Here is a 14,380-nt window from a genome sequence, read left to right as displayed (position 1 = left end):
CAGTTTCTGTGTCTTTTCAATACAAAATCCATCGTTATGTGTCTTTGTTTCATCTTAAAATCTTCTTTCTAATTAAATTTCTTGCTTTAAATGACGCTGAATCCAAAGAAATTTTCTAACTAGTACTTAGTGATATTAGACATATTAGATATATGCTTTTAAGTTTGATTCCTGTCTGAGCATTCATAATTTAAATGAAAGACTGTGATGATAGGTTGATAAAGACTAAGAATTAAAGATGTCTATACTGACTCAAAAATTTTGATTTTATATATATAAGTTACCGATGTATATGATACTCATCAATAATATATTGATTTTATATATATATATATATATATATATAAAATCAATATATTATTGATGAGTATCATATACATCGGTAACATCACATCCCACTTGTTGATGACAACAAGACTAAGAAATATACTCTTGGAAATTGCGGATTAAGGTAGTGAATAACATCAACATCTTAAGCCTGGGAAGTAGGAACATAACCCCGAGTCCACTCACAACATGCCCGGGCGAGGCGGGCCTGGGATAAACACATGATCCAGATCGGGTAATCTTACCTGGCCCGTGTAACAGGAGCACCTGGGTACGGGCCGGTCTGTCCAATTTCGCATCTTACCTTCAACAGTTGATTTTAGTATATAACTGATAGTGAAGGAGTTATCAGAAAAAGGAGATTCTCAGAAATGAGACGAAATCTATAAATAGATTCTGCTCACTTGGACCATAGAATATAATGCTGATGGCTGGACTAACTACTTAATTATAACTAACTTAAATGAACTTCAAGTTCTAATTACATCAATAAATATATATAAAATCTAACTATATATAAATATTTCTATCCTCCAAGGACCACTGCCATATCCCAAATACTTAGGCAAAGGTTTAGAGTTTTTTTCATTTCGATCCCCGAGTAAGAACTACCTTATAATCCTCGACAACTGAGCCAACTACCAACACTATAGGATCTAGCCACAAATTAAACCTGTTAATTAAGCCTTGCTATATAAATATGTTTCCCCTTGATTTAACTGATCAATTTGTAGAAACTAAGAGAATTACTTTCTGAGTCCAAGCGTATAAATCACTATCTTTTAGTCTTTTGTTCATGGAGTAAAGGCCGAAAGAGAGAGCCGTACCATATCTGCAATTATCATTTATGAAGTATTCAACGATCCAAGTTTCTGTCATCTCTGAAGAACTCGAGGTGTTTCCATAATTATAACTCATTTTAAGCTGCTCATATTCTATCTGTGCAGTTATCTATGTGAAGTTCTAAACGTAAATATGCAGCGCACTGATAACATAATATTGCATATGAAAGGATGATGAAGTGCATGTTGCTTAGTTTTATATTAGCTCAAATGGTCCGGTTCTCATGCACGAGATCACCAACAACTAATCATGTTTATTTCTCAGTGGATACATAATTAATTGTATTATTTTTGTAAAACGAAGAAAGCTACTGCTATAAGAATGCACTAATATGTAAAACTCTGCGAACTTCCATTGAATCTATGCCTGTACTACTTATCTTTGTATGTTTAACATTAGACGTGCAATGTTCCCAATCTTATATCCGAGCTTCATGCTTGAGAGAGAAATAAATTGGACAACATTATAAATGAAATATGACAGAGAGGCTTGGATTATGAATTGTTATGCCTGAAAATATAGGACTGACACAAGACTCAATCAGCATAAAAAGTTAGAGCTTAGGTAGGCCCGCAGCCAGTTGGAAGCAGCCACGTCGCGTGTTGATAGGAGCGGCACACTCCTGTCAGTAAAGTGAGTGCATGCCAGACCAGCCAGAAGCTATAGTGATTCCACGTGTCCAATCCCTACACCAAATCGCGTAAATCACTCTAGAAGGTGGGCAATGTGACATAAAGAAGGATTTGCACAGATAATCCCACCAACTCGTAGATTTAGTTATGATAACCTTAATCCATCCCACTATAAATTGAAAGCTCTTCTCTCGTTTGTGGGATTCACTCATTCTACTCTTTATTAGCTACTCTCTCTCAAAAATATATAGCATTCTCTCTCTTGTACAATCATTTGTAAGGGCATCTCCAACCCACGCTAAAATGGTGCAAAAAACACCAAATTGGCGTGGGTTGGTACTCCAACCCACGCCAAACACTGCGCCAAAATGGCGCAGCACTGTAGCAGAAATAAAAAAAAATATATATTTTTTAATTTTGATTTTTTTGATTTTTTTTAATTTTGTTAAGTTAATATGAGTATTAAATTTTACACCAAAAATCACACCAAATTTGAGTATTTGTATTTAATTTAATTTGATTATTATTTATAATAATGATATAATTTAAAAAATGATGAAAAATTAAAAATAGAACTTTATTCAATGCAAATATTAAACTACAATAACTCAAAATAAAAATTAACACTAATTTAAAAACACTAAAATTAAAAGAACATATCAACTAATGGGGCTCACTTGGCTGCTTGCCAAGAACCGAACTGCCTACATTCACACTGTTTCAGCGGTCATACGCGCTATGATGATGACACGATGGCTCTGATCCTCAATCTTGCACTCTTAGCAGTGATGGAATGCCTCTCGCCGGTTGATTCTTTTGATATTTCGAATCAGTCTTCATCGATCAATCTTCCGGTTCCCTCTATCTCCCTTTTATCACTATGTTTGTTATATGTTCTTCAGTTACCATCTGCGCGGTTTTAGCTAGACTTGTAGGTTTTATCAGTGAATTCTGTAATTTTGTCATCCCATTTTGTTCCTGTTATGTAGCAAGTAGAATTCATCGTCCTTTTCATTTTTAGATGTCAATCTAACGGGTGAAACTGGCGAGATAGGAATGTCATGGGGAAATTATAAAGGAAAACTCAGGTGGACCAGACTAACATGGAGCTTACAGGGTACTGCTTTGTTTTAGAGAGACAAATTTAGGGAAAATGGGCACTTGTTTGCTGGAATCATTGAATGTCAACGTCTCCTACAGGGAAATCTATTATCTTCTATGCTTATATGCACAGAAGATAAATGGAATATGGACTTCAAATTCGGACCTAAAATTCAAACTTAAATCCGACGTTCCGAAATTAGAAAAATAATGCTTTGAGATGGTTTTTGGAGGAATTTAACTTTGGAAATATTTGGGAATGGTCAATTTTTGGAATTTGATTAGGGGGGCAATTGTTATAACTTGAAGCCAGCAAGGAGAACATCCACCATATATTTGTTTGCCGGACCCAAAAGGGTATCTAATTTGACTCCAATTTAACCTTTTGAGAAATATTCTTTTTTAACCTTTACTATGATTTACCTTACCACGGCGGTGGTCCGGCCACTTAGTTATTTAAAAAAATATACTTATATTCTATTTAATAAAGTAAATAATTGATATAAAATACTATGCGGCCCAACTAGATAAAGCCCTAAACTGACGAGACATTTGTGACAGGTGACAGTCAGACTAGATACTGGTGAATCTGATCGAAAAAGGTCATATCACGTCCTACTCGTCAGATCCGATCGATTTATAGTAATACATTTTCGACCAGATTCCGACTGTGCGGGTGGTAGGAGTGTTTTATTCATTTTACAAAATTTTTATATATTAGGGTGTTTAGTAAATTGCGAATCTACGGGTTTTTTTATATAATTTTTAAATTTTATCTCGTAATACTCCCATATTCATCTATTAATATATATCCCAAAATCCTATCCAAAATAATAAAACAAACGGACGTTTAGTTATTTAAAAAAATATAGTTATATTATATTAATAAAGTAAATATATTTATATAAAAGTACTATGCGGCCCAACCAGAATGAAGCCCTAAAACTGAAGTTGCTATTGCTTTGCCACCACACCTTAGGTTAGGCCCATTCTATTGATTTTAAAATTAAATCCATAAATTAATTTTTACAATATTGGATTTTTTATTAAAAATTATATCTTGGACCCTAAAAAAAAAAAAAAAAAACCATAATTATGTTTTATAAGTTTAATATTTGTTGTAATTGTAAAGCATCAAACTGCATACACCCGAATTATTCTTAGTCAAATTATTAATAAAAGATAATTGTTTTATCAAAAAGATTTCATCACCAAATAGGCTGTTCTTGCTCATGTAACGACCAGGAAAAAAATCTTATTCTCGACGCATCCAGATTCAGAGAACCGGTGTTCCTCTCGACGACGAACGTCCACACTTCAAATTTAGAAAGTTTCTTTGGAAGAAGAAATGTAGTTGACAATAAAAGTTATTTTCATGATTTAAAGAAAACAGAACAAGCGATTTTGTCTTTTTAATCAAACATGGTCAATTCACAACAGCGGAGCTAAGTGTCATTTTTTTCAAATAATGGGGTTCCAATGTAATTTCTTTTACCACAGGGGAAAAGAAGTATTTACCCTTAATTAATAATAATAATAAAAACACTCAGTAGTACAAGTAGAATTTATTATAAAGAAAAGAAAGAAAAAGAGAAAGTTGACACTTAGATTGGAGACTTAACGAGCCTTTTTTCTCAAGATATTCTACCATTTTTATTTATTTATTTTATTCCATTAATCACGACTTATTAATCAAATTTAGTTCTACCATTTTTGTCAATTTTCCCACACACATTCATGAATTTATAGAAAATATTAATGCAATTAACGTTTTCCTTTCTATGTTGGTGATAAAATAAATTACAACCAATCATCTATTGGTAAATCGTTCGTATATTCGCCAGGTGTCTATATCTGATTCGTCGCTTTACTTTACCAATTATTATCATCATTTTCGATGTTAACGCTTGTGTAATACTTCTTATCTCATCTTCTTTTATTTTCTTTTTATTATTTATCTTTTTTCATTAAATTTCTGATTGGAAATTCACATTTAATTGTTTAAAAAATCTACCCCATGTTTAAGCATTTCCCCAATGTTAGAAACCCTAAGCATAATTTGAATTTTATTTTTATTTTTGATAATCATATTGTAGTTAAGTTAATAAAGTCAGATAATGATAGATGGTCGGTACAAACCCCAACTTGTGTTGATGTTGTTCGTGTTACATTGCACGTAATTTTGTTCGCGGATTTCAGGATCATCGGTCATTAAATCTCTAGGTACGTTCTTTCCATCTTTCTTAATTTATTTAATCTTTTGGAGATAGATATAGATTAATTAATTATTAGAATTTTTTTAATCAAATTAAGAAGGTATTTTTATTTTTCTTAATAAGTTTTTAGAGTGTGAGGAAAATTAGACGATTAATGATTTTTTATTGATTTTATTGCATATCAAAATGTTATTGGAACTAATTATTTATGATGTGGTTGAATGCATAGTTATACCATTTTGTTTCAGTGTTCCATTAGATTCTTGGTATGCTAGAAATGTTCAAATGAAAGAGATAAGGGTGGGGTGTTTGAATCTCACAAAGTGGTCATTGATTTGTTCATGTAGATATTGCTCTTCTCAACTAGTTGAAGCCTTCTAGCTGATTTCAAGAGTAATACTGCAGGATATCCCATTATCACTTCATCATATCTGGTTTTACTATCAGTATTTATAGAATTCCATTACATATAGTATGAGGTGTTTTGTGAGAGTGAGTTATCGCAGTAAACACCCTCTTAGGCATAATACAGATGAACAAAATATAAGTGATAATGTGATAATGTGATATCTTTTACAATATAGGTGTATTCATGTATAGATTAGAAGAAATAAAAAACAGTGAATATCATTTGCATTGAAATAAATCTCAGCAAAGTTAAATTAATTATCTTCAATTACCATGCCCCTTCAGTACATGATCCCGCAGTTCCGATTCATAAGCATTATTCTAGCTCACACTTGCTTCTTCTGAACCTATATATATACCTCCAGTAACCTCTCCAATATCTCAACAACAATTTCCTATGTACTCATTACACAGCAACCTGCACATTCTCCACAAACACCACCATCTACACTTCCTATTCACACTTGAAAGAGAACCACCTCAACCACATAATTCAATTGTCTGAAGCTGCATTTTGTTCTCTCATAGCTGTTTGATCATAATCTTCTTGTTTCTCTCACCTTGCATAGAAAATAAAATAGAAATAAAACAAGAATTAGAAAAAACTGTAGTTTGTTAATTTTAGAACTAACAGATTAGTATAATGAAGGCAAATTTCTCGTTTATAATGAAGCAGCATGCTCTTTATCCTTTCATGAAGTTGCAAGTATAAGAATTTCATCCTCGTTTCTTTTGTAGGTATATATATATATATATATATATAAGATGTTTATTTCTTTATTTGTTGTTGACAGATTTCCTAATTGCCAACCCAAATCGACATGTGAAGCTTTCAAAACAAAAATGAAGTGAAATGACAGGTCAGTAAGATCTTTTCAGCCGGAAGAATCTCTAAGACTATCTTTAATGTTTCCAAATTTATCATTGGATGATAAATGTTGCATTTTTAATCAATAGGCTCTCAAAGTTTAAAATTTTATCATTTATACCCTTTCGCCATCAGTGTCTACATAGGTAAAATGGTGACTTTGGTTTTTATAAAAAGTGTTGGGTAAAATATACTTTGGTATTGTAAGAAAGTGTTTTGTAAACTCGCGATGATGTAATGAAATTAGGGCAAATGGGTATCATTGATAGGTTTTTAAATTTTGAGTGTTCTTTTAATAAGACACGGGTATCATAATACTTATTCAAACTTGAGGGCCTATATAATAAAAAAGTGTGAAAATTGTTCTCCTAATAATAAATTTGAAAACTTTAAGGGTAATATTCTTCCTTTTCCACCTCCATTTCCATGACCCTAATATATATAAATAGATGATTTTAAACATAATTTCTAAGGCATTAGACTTAATCACAGATCGAGTGCAATCATGTTCATATCATATAAAATCAATCAATGTATAGGTGTCTCTTTTATACGCACACGAGACTATTAGATATAGCTAACCCGATAACTAAAAGGTTTGCATCTACTACAACGAAGAGTTAAATACATGTCTCTTTCAACCTCGCAATTTTATTTTTGGGTTTGATCATCACAAACATGCATCTTCACCTAAATTAATGTGTATACTCCTACCATTCTTCGCAAAACCATCCATAATTATCAGCTGATCTCATCAAATGCATGCCCTCTCCATATATAGCAGTCAAATGGCAGGCTTTCAATGGAAACATATAAACTGGAGTCGAACACCTTCATATGTCGCCCACACAAGAATACATCCACAGAACAAACGGAAAAGATTAGGTACACCAACTCCTTTTCATCTTTTACATGTTTTCTTACGTCTTTGCTCTTGTCTAATTTGTCATCCACTAACTTTTTGACACTACAAACTAACGGCTGTCAGCACAATCACACTGAGTTGTCTACATGCATTTTACACACTAACTCATGTAAAAAGAATCTCACCATAATCATCCTCTCTGGTTTCTCCATTTCCTCATAAATAACCCTTCAAAATTTGATAAAACCACTAGCATGTGAGATTTAGGGGGTTTTTCCACTACTTTTTGGTCTAATTTTACTACCAAACAGCTCCATTAGTAGCCGTTGATTCTGCATTGGACCCACGAAGTTTTTTGTCTCTATTTGAATTGATGCCTATCATGATTTGAATGCTGAAATGGAGCTTTTACAATATTTGTAACGTGTGTTTTTTGTAACCGACGGCGTTGATGCAATCCATCTGTTACAATGAAACAAAACGATGGTGTTTTTCTCAGGCGGGTTTCCACACGTGTCCTTCTCTGCTTTCATCAACTTTTTTATGCCCTATGCATGTCCTATAGTTACACTATCACCACCCCCTCTTCCTCTAACGGCGCTATATAACCCTACCATTCTTCACTTCAAACTCACACCAATTTCAATTCTTCTCTTCTTTTTCTTCTTGTTTGTGGGTTGGCAATGGCTGTTCTGTTGACCCTCTTGTTGTTGGAGGGTTATTGGTGATGTTGTTGACATGTTTGTTCCGAGTGTGAACATGTCTGTTTACTATGGCGCTAAGCATGTGACTAATGGGTTGACATCAAGCCATCCATGGCTATCAATCCCCTAAGATCACTATCACTGGCCATTCTGATGAGCTTTATGCTCTGGTTTGCTCTCCATTCAAACTCTTTTGTGTATATATTTTTATATAACTTCATGCATGGCGATATATGAAGATTAATGATGTTTAATTGTTTGCTGTAGGTGATGATTGATCCGACGCACCCAGCCCCAGCGAACCCAGCATGGCGAGAATGGGTTCACTGGTCAGAAAATTTTGTTCCTCCAACGCGCCAACTTAATTAATATTTACTTCTTCTCTGTTGGGGTTTAATTATTCTCTTCATTCATGCATCTTGTTTGTGTTTTCAGGATCGCCGTGGACATTCCTGGTGCACTAACCCAACCAAAGGTGAAAATGGGGCAGTAAATTAAATGCTATGATCTGATGATCAAATATTAATATTTTCATCTGCATGCATGGCCAGAAAAACAAAATTACCTCCAGAAATTAAATATTTCTTTCGATTTTGCTGGCTGCATGCATACATGTGTTAAATAAGATTTCGAGATATCTTTTTCGAAGTTCATGTAGTTAAAATAAGAGCTCGTTATAGCTGGACATTGATTTTGACACTGATAAAGCCTTTAGAACTGTTCTCAGTGTCCACTCTACATAGTACGCGGCAAAATGGAGCATGAATGATAATTTTTTGAGAAATTCTTTAGGGTTACATCACATCACATCAGGATGATCATGAGCATACATGTTTTCTGAATTACGCCAACACCAAATACTACTCTAACATTTGTCCACGCCGCAACATTTCCAAATGATCGATACAACACAACTATTAATTCTCTATTCCTTGGGCACGTGGTACGAGTATGCTTTCATGTTCATGGAGAAACAAAATGTTTAGCTCATTAACCCTATTCTGTTTTCTGTTTTCTCAAATGCAAAATTTTGTGTTACGTACCTGTGTACATGATAAAAGCTTTTCTTTCCGATTCTTTGTGCATATACAGACACACTTTCTTCTCTTTCTTCGATTTCCCCATTATTAATTAATGTAACGGATGCGTTTTCTTCTTGGGTGGGTTTTACTTTTAATTTTGTATGCAAAACCACGGCATGTTGGCACGTGTTTGATTCTGGAACAACAGGTATCACCCATGTCGATGATAGCCTGCCCACTTGTGACTCCATCTGTATCATCTCCTTAGTTGATTAGTGTTCTTGAAACACATGTCTATCTCATATCTCTCCACTTGTCCATCATTCAGACTGCAGCCTTAGATTCCAAACTATTAAATGATACTTTTAGAATATTGATTTACTAATGTACGTAGTTTTAATGAAGTGGGTTGAATGAATGTTGCAGGAAAGAGATTCTGCCATACGTGGGTCCACGTCCTCCAGTTGGCATTCATCGCTTCATCATGGTGCTGTTTCGCAGAAGGCTCCATTAGGGCGGTGGCAGCCAGCGCGTCTCGTGCAAACTTCAACACTCGGCTTTTTGCAAGGCATTTGGTCTGGGTCTCCCTGGGCTACTATTTACTTTAACTCTCAAAGGAGCCAGCAAGCCGTAGGCGTTGAGCATCACGGAGAAGTAGTACAGGAAGACAAGTTAGAGTCAGCGATGGAGGCAGCCAGAGAGTGTGGAGTGGCCTAGTGGCTTCCAAGTGTTGTCGTTTTAATTGTTTTTATTATAGTGCAAGCCGTGACGTGTCTAGTTAATGTAATCTATAAAATATTAATCTTTTTATATCATATAAATAATAAACAATAGGTAATCATTTTAGGAGACTAGCACAACAACTTACTACCATGATTCCCAGATTAAATCGTGGATACTCATACGAGAAATTGAACCTGAAATCGTGTTTCTATTCACACTATCCTCAATTCGCTTTAACCATTTGGATTACCTACGAGCTATGGATGAGTTTCTTTTTATAAGTTGTAAAATAACTTATTCTAAATCCTATACGTGGTTTTAGAATGCAATTAAACAACCTAAAGTTGTTTCAAAATGTTGAGGACCCTAATTCCCAATATTTTATTTTTATTTTTTTTAAAGTGATATGATATCAATATATTTATTTATTTATTTTATTTTGGGCAATTTGATTGATATTCGAAATTGAATCCTAAAAAAATTGGTGAGGCTTATCCCGTGAATGTGATTAAAAAATTCATGAGATTTATTGCATACATATAATGTTCATGACTTTGTCCACATTAATTATTTTTCCTCTAGTTTCTATCTCTATCTTATCTTTCCCCCATTGTCCACACTCTGTTTTGTGGCAATTTCATTTATCCTACATACATTATAACAGTTTATTAATGTGACAAATTACCCACTCCTCGAGAATTAGAGAATCTGAATCCGTGATCATATATACATTATAACAGTCTATTAATTAGAACTAATCTCAATGTGTTAATTTAGCGATGTGAAATAAATACAATTTCTAATAAAATCAAAATGTAATATGGAACAAATTGAATAATGAACATAATCTAATGGTTGGGATAACATAAATTATATAAGAAAGAATAATGTAAATACATAATAAATAAAACTTTATGCAAAATAATGATTTGTTCATGATACTATTACTAATCCCCACTACTTAACTTTTACTTAAAAACTTAAATAGATCTAACCGAGGTAATTCATCATCAACTCAAACCCATCCCCCAACCCCACTTCCTTCTTCTTCTTCTTCCTTTATTTCCTCCTCCTCCATTCTTTTCTTTCCTTTCAATCTTCTCTTCAACCACCATTTCATAATCTATCACCAATGTACCTCAAACTTTCATTCTTTTCACTTACACCCCTCTTCTTTCTTCTTCTTTCCCCTGTTTTCTTCTCCTCCTCCTCCTCCTCTCTCCCCAATCCAGAACCTGCATCAATCCAACCTTTCCATGTCGCATCCTCCCCTCCAGCCACAATCCCTGCATTCCCGGAACAGTCCAATGTCGCCGGCTGTCCACTTAACCTCCCTGAAGGGCTTTTTCATAGCGTAAAGAGTGCATGTGGAGTTTCCAAACCCGGTGATGCAACCGGGCAGCTTCACCGAAGCCGGTGCTGTCCAGTTCTAGCTTCGTGGCTCTACGCCGCCTATTCGGCCACTGCTTTGGGCAGAACTGGCAGTGTGAGCCCGGCCATTGTGGGTCACTCTCCAACTTCTGTGGACTTGCCTCTGCTGCCTGATGACTCTGAAACTTGCGTGGATGATCTTGGAAAAGCTCTGAAACAAAAGGGAATAGAACTCGTTAAGCCTAATGAAACTTGTGATGTGGTGTATTGTTACTGTGGCATTAGATTGCATCCCCTCAACTGCCCTGAAGCTTTCTCTTTGAACCAGAAAGGAAAACTTTCTGGGAATAAAAATGTGAAGAGATTAGAAAGAGATTGCTTGAGTAGCAGCTCCAATGTCAATGGATTTCCAGGCCTTGGTGGCTGTAACAAATGCTTACACTCTCTTCATCAGGTAAATTTATATTTTGGTTCAATTTGGTTTCTTTTTCCTTTTGTGGGTATCATACAAAATCAAAGAAGAACAAATGGGTGATTTAGGGTTTGTTCATCTGGCTTGATAAATTGGGAAAGTTGATTTTTTTTTTTTTTTTTTTTAATGTTGCTTTTCTTTACTATACTTCATGTGGATTACCTTCTTGTCTCTGGTTTAACACTTTTAGTATGTTTTACGCGCCATAAAAGTTTGTGAAAGAAACACGCGCCATTGGCCATATGGATTTGAGTCTTCAGCTCACTTTTGGCTAAAACTTTTCCTTCGATCTTTGGGAAGAAACAAGAAAGAAACACTGGCCACATAGATGCCCTAAACACCAGAGGTTCAAACCATAAACTTTGTTCTAAATGTGTCCCGGATAGGATTCGAACCCGGTACTTTGGTTTAAATGTTTGGTCTAAGTGGTAATGTAGAACTCCATTAATTTCCTTGGACTTGGATTTTTCAAGTGAACAGTCGGGAATACTGCTGGGTATTAAAGGCTTGACTTGCGGATTCCAGTTGATTTTTGTTGGATGTTGTACCTAATTATTCGGTGTATATAACTTCATTTACCAAACTTTTGTTAGTACAATCAAATGACATTTATAACTTGTACTTGTTTGATTTAATAATGTTTTATTGCAGCTTAACAACCAGGCTTCCAATGGAAGCAAATCAGATGAGAGGACTACCAAAATACACAACAAAGATTGTCAACTAATGGGGCTCACTTGGCTGCTTGCCAAGAACCGAACTGCCTACATTCACACTGTTTCAGCGGTCATACGCGCTATGATGATGAGCACAGATGGCTCTGATCCTCAATCTTGCACTCTTAGCAGTGATGGAATGCCTCTCGCTGTTGATTCTTTTGATATTTCGAATCAGTCTTCATCGATCAATCTTCCGGTTCCCTTCTATATCTCCCTTTTATCACTATGTTTGTTATGTATGTTCTTCATTGTACCATCTGCGCGGTTTTAGCTAGAACTTGTAAGGTTTTATATCAGTGAATTCTGTAATTTTGTCATCCCATTTTGTTCCTGTTAATGTAGCAAGTAGAATTCATCGTCCTGTTCATTTTTAGATGTCAATCTAACGGGTGAAACTGGCGAGATAGGAATGTGTATGGGGAGATTATAAAGGAACTAAATGAAAACTCAGGTGGACCAGACTAACATGGAGGTTACAGGGTACTGCTTTGTTTTAGAGAGACAAATTTAGGGAAAATGGGCACTTGTTTGCTGGAATCATTTGAATGTCAACATCTCCTACAGGGAAATCTTTTATCTTCTATGGCTTATATGCACAGAAGATAAATGGAATATGGACTTCAAATTCGGACCTAAAATTCAAACTTAAAATCCAGACGTTCCGAAATTAGAAAAATAATGCTTTGAGATGGTTTTTGGAGGAATTTAACTTTGGAAATATTTGGGAATGGTCAATTTTTGGAATTTGATTAGGGGGCAATTGTTATAACTTGAAGCAGCAGCAAGGAGAAACATCAACATCATATATTTGTTTGCCGGACCCAAAAGGGTATCTTAATTTGACTCCAATTTAACCTTTTGAGAAATATTTCTTTTAACCTTTACCTATGATTTACCTTACCACGGCGGTGGTCCGGCCACTTTAGTTATTTAAAAAAATATACTTATATTCTATTTAATAAAGTAAATATATTGATATAAAAGTACTATGCGGCCCAACTAGAATAAAGCCCTAAAACTGACGAGACATTTGTGACAGGTGACAGTCAGACTAGATACGTGGTGAATCTGATCGAAAAAGGTCATATCAACGTCCTACTCGTCAGATCCGATCGATTTATAGTGTAATACAATTTTTCGACCAGATTCCGACTGTGCGGGTGGTAGGAGTGTTTTATTCATTTTACAAAATTTTTATATATTAGGGTGTTTAGTAAATTAGCGAATCTACGGGTTTTTTTTATAAATTTTTAAATTTTATCTCGTAATACTCCCATATTCATCTATTTAATATTATTCCCAAAATCCTATCCAAAATAATAAAACAAACGGACGTTTAGTTATTTAAAAAAAATATAGTTATATTATATTTAATAAAGTAAATATATTTATATAAAAGTACTATGCGGCCCAACCAGAATGAAGCCCTAAAACTGAAGTTGCTATTGCCACCGCACCTTAGGTTAGGCCCATTCTATGTGATTTATAAAATTAAATCCATAAATTAATTTTTACAATATTGGTATTTTATTAAAAATTATATCTTGGACCCTAAAAAAAAAAAAAAAAAACCATAATTATGTTTTATAAGTTTAATATATGTTTGTAATTGTAAAGGCTATCAAACTGCATACACCGAATTATTCTTAGTCAAATTATTAATAAAAAGATAATTGTTTTACTAAAAAGATTTCATCACCAAATAGGCTGTTCTTGCTCATGTAACGACCAGGAAAAAAATCTTATTCTCGACGCATCCAGATTCAGAGAACCGGTGTTCCTCTCGACGAACGTCCAGACACTTCAAATTTAGAAAGTTTCTTTGGAAGAAGAAATGTAGTTGACAATAAAAGAGTTATTTTCATGATTTAAAGAAAACAGAACAAGCGATTTTGTCTTTTTAATAATCAAACATGGTCAATTCAAGACAGCGGAGCTAAGTGTCATTTTTTCAAATCATGGGGTTCCAATGTAGTTTCTTTTTACCACAGGGGAAAAGAAGTATTTACCTCTTAATTAATAATAATAATAAAAAAAAACACTCAGTAGTACAAGTAGAATTTTATTAAAAGAAAAGAAAGAAAAAGAGAAAGTTGACACTTAGATTGA

General features: G+C 34.3%; 1 protein-coding gene and 1 pseudogene across 1 annotated transcript; both read left to right on the top strand.

Annotated features, from left to right (window-relative positions):
- Nucleotides 1–7,939: 7,939 nt before the first annotated feature.
- Nucleotides 7,940–9,703, top strand: LOC116117472 (annotated as a pseudogene).
- A 1,026-nt stretch (nt 9,704–10,729) lies between these two features.
- Nucleotides 10,730–12,661, top strand: LOC116117484 (uncharacterized GPI-anchored protein At4g28100-like). Its single transcript, XM_031403508.1, has 2 exons — nt 10,730–11,534; nt 12,204–12,661. Exons 1-2 carry the CDS (start codon nt 10,842–10,844, stop codon nt 12,540–12,542), a joined length of 1,032 nt encoding a protein of 343 aa, XP_031259368.1. The 5' UTR covers nt 10,730–10,841; the 3' UTR covers nt 12,543–12,661.
- Nucleotides 12,662–14,380: the final 1,719 nt, after the last annotated feature.

The sequence above is a fragment of the Pistacia vera genome, unplaced genomic scaffold (genome assembly GCF_008641045.1).
Source record: "Pistacia vera cultivar Batoury unplaced genomic scaffold, PisVer_v2 Contig811, whole genome shotgun sequence".
Taxonomy (NCBI): Eukaryota; Viridiplantae; Streptophyta; class Magnoliopsida; order Sapindales; family Anacardiaceae; genus Pistacia; species Pistacia vera.
Note: the sequence above shows the minus strand (reverse complement) of the source record. Positions and strands in the feature narration are given on the sequence as shown.

Excerpts from the sequence above, each read along its gene's own strand:
- LOC116117484 (XM_031403508.1), top strand. The coding sequence starts at position 10,842 with ATGTACCTCAAACTTTCATTCTTTTCACTTACACCCCTCTTCTTTCTT. Across the intron at positions 11,535-12,203 it reads GCTTACACTCTCTTCATCAG|CTTAACAACCAGGCTTCCAA; the intron begins GTAAATTTATAT and ends GTTTTATTGCAG.